This window comes from Leuciscus leuciscus, assembly GCF_965113295.1.
Source record: "Leuciscus leuciscus genome assembly, chromosome: 20".
Lineage (NCBI taxonomy): Eukaryota > Metazoa > Chordata > Actinopteri > Cypriniformes > Leuciscidae > Leuciscus > Leuciscus leuciscus.
Window position 1 is genome coordinate 4827852 of NC_138744.1, and position 9960 is coordinate 4837811.

The window sequence follows — 9960 nt, forward strand, 5'->3', positions numbered from 1 at the left end:
AGCTTGTTTGAAGTAGCTGGGGACTGAGCCAGATGCAAGTGACAGGTTAATTATTTTTACCACACAGGGGCCAACAATATCGAACATTTTCAACAACAGGGGTGTTGGGACAATGTCAGCGGGGCTTGAAGACGGCTTCATATTTCCTATTAAGGTCTTCACATCCTAGGCTGACAGGAGTGAAGGACGACCAAGACAACACCATTGAGAATTCAGTAGAACACACAGTGATTAGGGGAACTTTAACACTGGCCCTAATGTCTTGTACTTTGTTCACAAAAAACGACAAAAAGTTGTTACAGTCCTCATGGAAGAGCCAGGACATTTTTTATATAACTCCGATTGTATTCGTCTGAAATAAGAATGTCATATACACCTAGGATGGCTTCAGGGTGAGTAAATCATGGGCTAATTTTCGTTTTTGGGTGAACTATCCCTTTAAACTTTACTATTCTTACAAATGCTGTTTGGATGATGTGCAGTCAACAAAAAGCTGTAACAGTGTTGGGGAAAGTTACCTTTAAAAGTAATGCGTTACAAGATTGCGTTACAAGATTGCGTTACTCCCCCAAAAAGTATACTTATTCTTTCAACATGAGGACAGAAGAGCTGTCAGTCAATAAATGGCAAAACAAAGCATAAAATAAAATATTATTTTTACAGTAAAACTATTTCTATCATAGTGAAAGTTAAAGTTTACAGTGAACTTTTGTGCTCCCAGCTTCAAGCCAGATATTTTGTCCTTGACTGTTTGCTGTACGTCAGTAGTACACTGTTGTAAAAGAGAGCACACCTTCCTTCCTCTAATACACAAATGGCACGTACTAGGAATCTATATATAGCCGCTTTGTCTATTTTCAACTCAAGTGTATTCTTCATATTCTTCATATTTTAGATGCAAAAAAATTTTACATCAAACAAATGGAATACTGTGCAAATGTTTGAATCTTTAGGATACTGTTAATGTCATCAGTGCATTGTTTAAAAGGGTAGTTTACTTTCTGCAATAATTTACACACCCTCATGTCAAGGAGAACATTCGAAGAATGTCAAAGCTGCTCTCACTGAGTATTGAAGAAATGACTTTTGGAGCTGATGGATGGATCGATAGATATGTACATTTATTTTATATTTTGGACTTTAGTTTGTTTAATATTTAAAAATGTTGATCAGATAAAATAATAAAGCCTACATTTCTGAACTACGGTTTCCCATAGAAACCTATGGGATTTTTAGGAAATGATTGTCTATAAGAAACCTGTAAGTTCAGTCAGTTGGAAATGATATAATACACTAAGGTAGAACGGCTTGACAGGTCGAGGATGAACTACATTTAGAAAATTTGATTTCAAGTCAGGGATGTTGTCAGTCCAACATAATTAAATAATCAATACCATCCCTTTTATGACATCTGACATACCATCACTGTCTTCATGGAATCAGCATGTCTGCAAGTGTAATTTTAGGCCGTCTGTCCAGATATCGCAGGAGTTTGCCTGACATCTGTCCGCTCTTCCTGAAGCATCTGTTCACGCCCAGCGAAGCTGTCTCAGACAATAACCTGAGCGCCTTGCGTGCGTGTTTGCATGTTGCTTGCACTTACTAGCGTGTTTTTATTATATGTCAGCACTACGCTACTGGCTCCAGACTAACACCCCATTGTCTCTGAAACTATTGTTTGTTTACTAGGCTGAGAGAAGGACAAAGACGGGAACAGATGCTGGTCTACACTTCTGGGAGCTGGCGTCGTGTGGCATCCCTAAACCGGTGGGTGTTGGCTCATTGTTTTGAGGTTCTTAAAAGGGAAGCTCCTTTACTCTGGAGATTTGGCAAACGCTTAGGACATGTACTGCACATCTTCCGAGCTTCAATGGGATACTGTTCTGATCGAAGAGACGTTATAAAGACCTAAAATGCACAAGAGAAGGATTGGAAAAAAGATGGCCATCAACTCCTTTTCATCTCCCAGTGCCCAGCTTTGAAAGCACATGCTCCCTCATAATGAAAGAAAATGAGTGGGGCCGATTATCACGCTGATATGAGGTCCTAAATGGGTGGACTACATTCCCAGAGGCCCAGAGGACCTTTGCATGAGACCATGCATTGCCTCTGATTGACCTGCTATCAAGCATCGAGGTGCTGGGAAGCCGTGCTTGCCAGTTGCTCTCATTTGCTGATAAGGTCAGAGGTGTGGAGGTCTCTCGGAGAGAACAGGAGTGGCACAGATCTCGCAGTTGGTGGCAAACCAGATTACATTGGGGCTGAGAGATTGCATTTGTTGCTGCTGAGAGTATTAGGAATGGGTTTTCAAGGAATAGATCAGCCAAAAATGAAAACGTTTTATGTTAAGCATAATGTCCCCGCTGCTTTTTATATTGCTAAGTTTCAAAAAGAGCAAATAAAGCACCATAAAAGTAGTTCATATGATTTGTGCACTATATTCAATTCAATTCAGTTCATTTGTATAGCGCTTTTCACAATATATATAGTTTCAAAGCAGCTTTACAGGAAATGTCTGTTTCAATGTTACGATTTAGGCAGTATTCTGTTACTGTGTCAGAGATGAATATGTCAAAGTATAAATGATCAAATGTTCCAAAATCATAAGGATAATAATACAATAAAAGGAAAATATCTGAATTTTTTTTATGTCGAGTCTCCATATTCCAAATCATAAGGATAATATTACAATATAAAGATAATATTTGATCTTTTTGTATGTCAAACCACTATATTCCAAGTCTTAAGGATAATATTACACTATGAGGATAATATTTTGGAAGTTGATTCACTATTCCAGGTCATAAGGATGATATTACACTATAAGCTCATTTAATAGTTTGTATTTTGATCCACTTTATTTCAAATCATAAGGATAAAATCACAATTTAAGGATAATATTTGATAGCGTTGTCGATCCACTATATTCCTAATGATCTGTAGCCATAACTCTGAATCTGAATTATTTTAGTATCATATTATAGTTTTTATTAATACTTTGAATTTATTTTTAATTTTATATGTTCTGTTTTATTTATTTTTATTTTTATTTCATTTTTATTATTTCTTAAATATGTCTAAACAGTTTTTAATCATTTTTATTTCCATTTTAGTTTTAGTTATTTTAGTACATCAAGTTATACTAAATGTAAAAAAGTTTTTTTTTTTTTTTTTACTGTTTTACACGACACCATTTTCAACTAAAAACGGAAACATTTTTGGACATTTTTGTCGTTCATTTACATGAAAACAGCGTTTTGGGGCCTGAAAATGCAAACTTTTGAAAAGTGCAAGTTTTTGAAAAAATATGTAAGACTGCATTTGTGTAACGTCATGTGCACATCATGGACACACCTACAAAAACATGAATACGTGAAAAGGTGAAGTATGCGCATGCGTGTTACGTGTTCAGTCTATAGCGCGTGTTTCTTTACAAAGTAAACAAAGTTCGCGGATGAACGGGGATTGTTTTGACAATGTTGTTGTCTGTACGTGAAAAACGCATAGAAATTTTTAGCTTTTTAGCATTAACTTTTAGTTAACTATAATAACCCTGGCGTGAAAAACAGACTGAAATTATGTTATTCACTGATATTCTTCCACACAACATCTCCATTGTGAAGCAATGTGTATTTTAACTACGACTTTATTTTGGATGATCCCAAAACGGCCAATTTCCAGGATGTTCACACTCAGGGGGATGAGGCTTTTTATTTGGAACGATAAGGATTCAATTTTCTCTACCTTTGACTTTGAAGATAAGGTCTTGCATCATGGCTTCTGCAGGCTCTGTGCAGTGATTGATGTTGTTTTTATTTTATTTCCAGTTAAATAAACCATTACCACCAGATAAACCCATTTAGATGGTAACCTACTCGCTGCCAAAAAGCTGACGTGCCCCACAGAGGAGCATTATAAAACTTCCTATATAGTTCATAGAGTAATTGGAGTAGCCTAATTGAAGATGTGTATACAACAGAGAAGTAGACGTGTTCCTATTCACATCAATGGATATTTCATGTCAACCTTTAGAGAGCATTCTGATTAATATGACAATTGCTCTGGCCTTGAAATTAAATCACAACAGCAGAGCTTATTGGCAATAAACTTGTCATTACAGGACTCTTATCAGTCAGTTTATCCTTGTACACCATCACTTTCCTTCTACCTGTTCAAGGAGGGTTACTTTTATCAGTATATGGATGATTCCATGACCTTTGTGATGATAATGTACACAAACTAATAAAGCCTCTTTAATTTGATCAGAATAATAGAATTTTTTTTTTTTTTTTTTTTTGCTTCCAACAAAATAGTTTCATGTTTTGTATGAATAAATTTGTTAAATTAATTAGTCAAGTTAGTCAAAATCAGCAAAAATTTCAGTCGTGATATGTGTGGGCGCATCCCATGGGGCAGAAACAACAGCTATTGTTTTCTGCACGCAAACATGCTGAGCTAAAATTTATTAGAGCAGGTGAGTCAAACTATACTGACGTGAATTGTTCTGGAAAAGACAAAAATAACCTTTTGTTTGTTTCTAAAACATCTCTTCTGCTGATTACACTACTACGATACGTGACTGTAATCATCGCATCCTTTAGGAAGACGTGTTTGGATGAAGACTTTCATCAGTGTAACACATTGTATCCCACTGAATCTCATTTTTGATTTGTTTTAACACTACTGTTTTGGTCCACCAATAATTCCATTGGTGTTATTTCATACTGTCATATCATGACATTGCATCCAGTAGACTAGAATTAGATTTTATTATACTTATTTAATAAGCAAAATATGACAGAATTAAAAAAAAATCACAAAAAATATCTCATTTAAAAGTGTTTTGTACTAAATGTTTAGAGAAAACACATCTGAGTGATTGGAGTATTAGTTACCTTTAGTTAGTCCTTTTCCATGTGACATCTATAGGCCTATAACATTAAAAGTCGAAATTCTGACATAAAAAGTCATTATGACATAAAAAAATCAAAATTACAACTTAAAAAGTCATTATGATATCATTATAATTTCTATAATCTATTTTCTACTTTTCAATATCATATTAACTGACTTAGTAGCCTATGTCATAAATATGACTTTTTATGTCAGCATTTCGACTTTGTCATAATAAAAAAGTCGAATAATTTCGAACTTTTTATGTAGGCCTAGGCTAATAATTATGATGACTTAAGTCACAATTTCGACATCGGATAAATGACTTATGCCATATGGCAGTATGTCATTTCGACTTTTTATGTCATAATTATGATTTTTCTTTCTTATGTGGTGAAATTGGTTTAGATTGTCCTATCTCAACGAGCGTGTTTTTTGTTTTTTTTAAGTCAAAACATTGGCGTTTTCTCTCGCGATTGCCGAAGTGTAGCTACTAGCTAGTTATTTTATTTTTCATCTAACGTTAGCCTACCGGGGTTGGTTGTCTCCGGGACAACGGTTCGCGTTTTCTCTATGTTCATGATCGCATGATCTCGCCATAGTCTAGTGGAAACGGGCGCGCGACTCAATTTTATGTGCGCGAGTTTTAAGTTTTACAGTCTATGGACTTTACAGCATAGACAGTATATAAACGGCTTACAGTCTTAAAAGCCATAGTAAACTCCGTAGTGGAGTTCGAGCGGAGTGGTTACGTTTGGAGTACAGAGTCGCTCCACTCCACTCATATTCGGAATTCCAGACCTGTTTTCAATCTCTTACTTGTTTGGCTATTAAGTTAGCATAAGTTTGATGCTAAACGCACGACTTATTTCAGTAAAATTAATGTTATCTGCTTGTTTATAGAAATGCACAAAAGCAATATTAGGCCTACACTTGCAATGTTGCTGTAGTACTAAATATCAGCCCACGGGTGGTTAATTCCCTACAACATCAAACCTGCATTTCATAAACCATCAAACGCTAAGGTAACATTTTTAATGTAACAAATTAAAATGATGTATATAGCCTATTTATTTGTTTGTTTATCATAGATTATTTGATATTTAAAGCATAATAATTATGACCAATTATTAAAAAAAGTTCTCAAGTTATTTGGTAACGTGTGTGCACATGTTTTTCTTTATCTCCCGCATGTTTTGAATCATCTTCAATGAAATGCAAGATATTGAGATAAAATATCTCCCTTCATCGAGTGTCAGGGGACAGCAGGGCTCGTTTCATCCGGTGCGCAGGAGAGGAGGGGAGGGGAGGGCCGCTGGCGTCTGGCGTCTCCGCATCCCTGCGCTCCATCATCTGAATGAAGCATCGGGAGGAGGGGGTTTTGGGGTCAGATCCTCCAGATAACCAGGTTCCTGACTGTCTCTGTCATTGCATATAAATCATGGGGGATACGTTGTCTGTCAGACTCCAAGAGAACTGCGCAGGAAGAGAAGACTGCAACCATGATTTTACTCAGACTGTGTGGACTCCTTCTTTTAAGCTCAAGACTAATAGGTGAGCCGGGATTTACTTACCTAACCTTTGAGTTTAATTCAATATCTCTGTTTCATATTTACTTGCTTTTTAGATACAGTGGGGTCCAAACATGTGGGAACCTATTTACATATTAATTAAAGCAAATATTAATATTACAGTTTTTATTTTTCATATTTTTTTAACAAGGATGAACAGCATTTATTAATCTATATTAATGCTAATTTGAAAATTTACTAATGCATTCTTCAAATCAAAAGTTGTGTTTGTTAACATTATTTAATGCAGTGTGAACTAACATGAAAAAACAATTAACAGCTGGATATTTATTAACTAACATTAACAAAGATTCATATGTTTTGTTCATTATAGTTCATGTCAGTTAATACATAAGCTAATGTTAAATAATGAATCTTCATTGTCAAGTGTTACCAACATCATTTGTATTGAAAATGTTAGATTAAATCAGAAAATATTAGCATTTTCAGAAATTTTGATATAAATATAGCTAGCTATTTATCCTGTTTGTTGATTAATTTATTAATTTGTCTTTAACACATTTTTTTTTTAATTGATATAATTTCTCGTGCCGTGAAAATTGCCTCAGACGCTGCCATGGCATTAAAAAATGGATTACTCAATCTACATTTAACACAATTATTTCAACAATTACAGATAAATCAATAGAAATAATATGCAGTGATAAATGTGCTTACACTTTCTCTTGTGATGGAGAGATAATGTTTCCCTTTGAAAAGAAAACCCTTACATTGTTGCTCTGTTCTTTGTAGCTGGTTGTCTTTGATCACTTATACAGGAAGAAATATTGCTTTGTAAGGGAAGCCGGTCATTTCCAATGTACATTTACTCTTTTCCTCGTCAGCTGTCCAATATTAGAAGCAGAGCTATTTGTGGTTGTGACGCAGTAAAACTTGAAAATAATCAGCATTGCCAGCTGACTTTTTTCTATGGTTTCACTGATAAAACTCATGTAAAGTGTAAAAATGATTGTTCATGATTTGTGGAATGTGTTTCCTTTCATTTTAGATGCTAAAGTAGACATCATCTCTAGTGACCCAGATGTGGCGGTGGGAAGCAAAGTTCTGCTCTTGTGCAAAGGTTGGTGCGTTTAGTTGTAAAAACGGACACAAAGAATGGCCCCAAATTATATCTGGACACTCTTAGAAATGTCTTAATGACTAACAAAATATCAAACTCATATGCAAACAAATGATGCTGTTTGGGGAGCTTGAACTAAGCTGCGCTCAAGATGATTTTTATTGAATGTAGATCAGTTCTCCTCAAGTGTCAACAATATTTTTGTAATTTTGTTTTCATTCATTTTTTTTTTTTTTGCTCTAAAATAAATGGCACTTAGTTTGATGTTTTGTTATCACTGTAAAAAAAAAAGAAGTTGCTGCCTTCAATTTTTAAGTACAATCAACTTGGATGTTTTAGTCATTTCAACTTAAATTACATTAAAAAATGAGTTGAATCTTGTATAACTTATAAAAAAGATGAAAATCGCTGTCACATGTTGTCATAACTTATTGATCACATTGTCACATTTTTTACAGTGTATGTAATGCACTGACATTAATACATTTTCACATGTCCAAATATTTTGGGGGCCTCTGTATATCACATAACAGCCTGTACCAGTCGAAACATTTTTAATATCACAGAGATACAATGTTACTGTCATAAAATAACCAAGAAGATGTTATTTTCTATTCTTTTCTGTCTTTCTATATGCTGTGGTTCAGCTGATTCAGAGGGAGATATCACTTGGATGAAAGATAATGAAGACGTTGATGAAGATCGCCATGAAGTCAAGAAAAATGATGAGGCCTCGAGTACGCTGACCTTGAACAACATTGTGTTAGGTGACAGTGGAACCTATACCTGTGCGTTTGAAAATGAACACGACGTTAAGAAGACGCCCTACCAGCTTTATGTCTACCGTAGGTTCCTGAAGACTCGTAATGTTCCGTTATTTTTCTATCAAGCGCTTAATCTCCATAATGATTCTCATGTGAAATTCTGTCCTACAATCAGAAACACCGGACTTTGGAAACACACGGAGTTACCATGAATTTCTGGTGAACGAGACAGTGACCATTCCCTGCTTCGTCTCTGGGAAGCCCGAGGTGGAGGTCTACTGGCTTCGGAACGATCGCATCGTGAATGATGACGGTAGGGGTGGTGGCCATGCTGCAGGTTCTTCCAATCATTTATGTGGTATGGGGGTCTCCTCACCTTCCTAGCTCTCTGTGATGCCTGTAGTTGGCAGAATGGCAGGATGGCGATGGTGGACGAGTCATGATGGGGTGGGAGGGATCTGTGCATTCGTTTTCTGACCGATTTGCAACCAAATCGAGAGATGTTTCTCGCTAGTTTTCGGGGGAAACATCGGTGAACAGTTTGGTTTAGTGTTTTTTCTTCCTGTCTGTTGGTGGGTATGAGGCCGTAAGAAACAGCTCTGAAACATTCAGTCTTGCCCCATTTCAAGTAAACGCCACCATTGACAACCATAGAGGAACAATTCACCCCAAAATGGAAAGTCAGTCATTATTTGCTCACCTCACATTTCTCCTTTGGTGTTTGTTTGGACGTCTTCTTGCACGTTTTGCGACACTTTCAAAAGTGAAAAGTACAGTGAGTGTCGCTAACAGCACATTTAGTTTGAATCAAAACCAGATGAATGTGAAACTGGCAACATTTGGCAAGCCATACATATGGATATGCTCTGTGGTAAGATCATGCACTATGATAAAAGTGTTTTGAGGATAGTTAAATGGATAGTTCAGAATTCTGTCATTAATTACTCACCCACATGTCGCCCCAAACCCGTAAGACTTTCGTTCATCTTCGGAACACAAATGAAGATCTTTTTGATGAAATCTGAGAGCTTTCTGTCCCTCCATTGACAGCTACAAAAAGCTCATAAAGAGATCGTAAAACTGATCCATATTAATTGAGCGGTTTAGACCAAATTTTCTGAAGAGACTTGATCGCTTTATATGATGAACAGATTTAATTTAGGCTTTTATTCACATATAAACATTCATCAACGCACACATCAGTTGTGGTAAACAGAAGCTCAAGCATGTTGCTACGTAGTTGCGTAGCTGTCAATGGAGGGACAGAAAGCTCTCCGATTTCATCAAAAAGATATTCATTTGTGTTCCGAAGATGAACGAAAGTCTGACGGGTTTGGGACGACATGAGGGTGAGTAATTAATGACAGAAGATTCATTTTTGTGTAAACTGTCCCTTTAACTGTAATCATAATTTGTGTGAACACTGAACTTTTTTGGTGTTTTACAGCCTCTAGTGAAACTATGAATTGAATTGACATTCATTCAACTGTAGGCAGAGGCACCTTTTTTTTTTCCCCAATGAGGTACGTTGCAAAATAATGACATAATTTCCATTTTGGGTGAGCTGGCCTTTTGAGAGTGTGCGTGTGGGCTTTTAAAGGCTTCGCCTCATAATTCTAAAGTAGTAAGATTGCATCTTTGACACTGATCA

The 9960-nt window shown here is 36.0% G+C and overlaps 1 protein-coding gene across 3 annotated transcripts in view; it reads left to right on the top strand.

Moving 5' to 3' along the window:
• Positions 1 to 6304: 6304 nt before the first annotated feature.
• LOC309484399 (neural cell adhesion molecule 1-like) overlaps positions 6305 to 9960 on the top strand; it is a 13125-nt gene continuing 9469 nt past the window's right edge. For 2 of the 3 annotated variants that reach the window (XM_082150709.1, XM_082150711.1), the window contains exons 1-4: positions 6305 to 6447; positions 7474 to 7545; positions 8193 to 8390; positions 8485 to 8667. In XM_082150709.1, coding sequence (XP_082006835.1) covers positions 6396 to 6447; positions 7474 to 7545; positions 8193 to 8390; positions 8485 to 8667 — 505 coding nt within the window. In that variant the 5' untranslated portion in view covers positions 6305 to 6395. The remainder of the gene's footprint in view (positions 6448 to 7473; positions 7546 to 8192; positions 8391 to 8484; positions 8668 to 9960) is intronic. The other variant, XM_082150710.1, reaches the window with a different exon arrangement.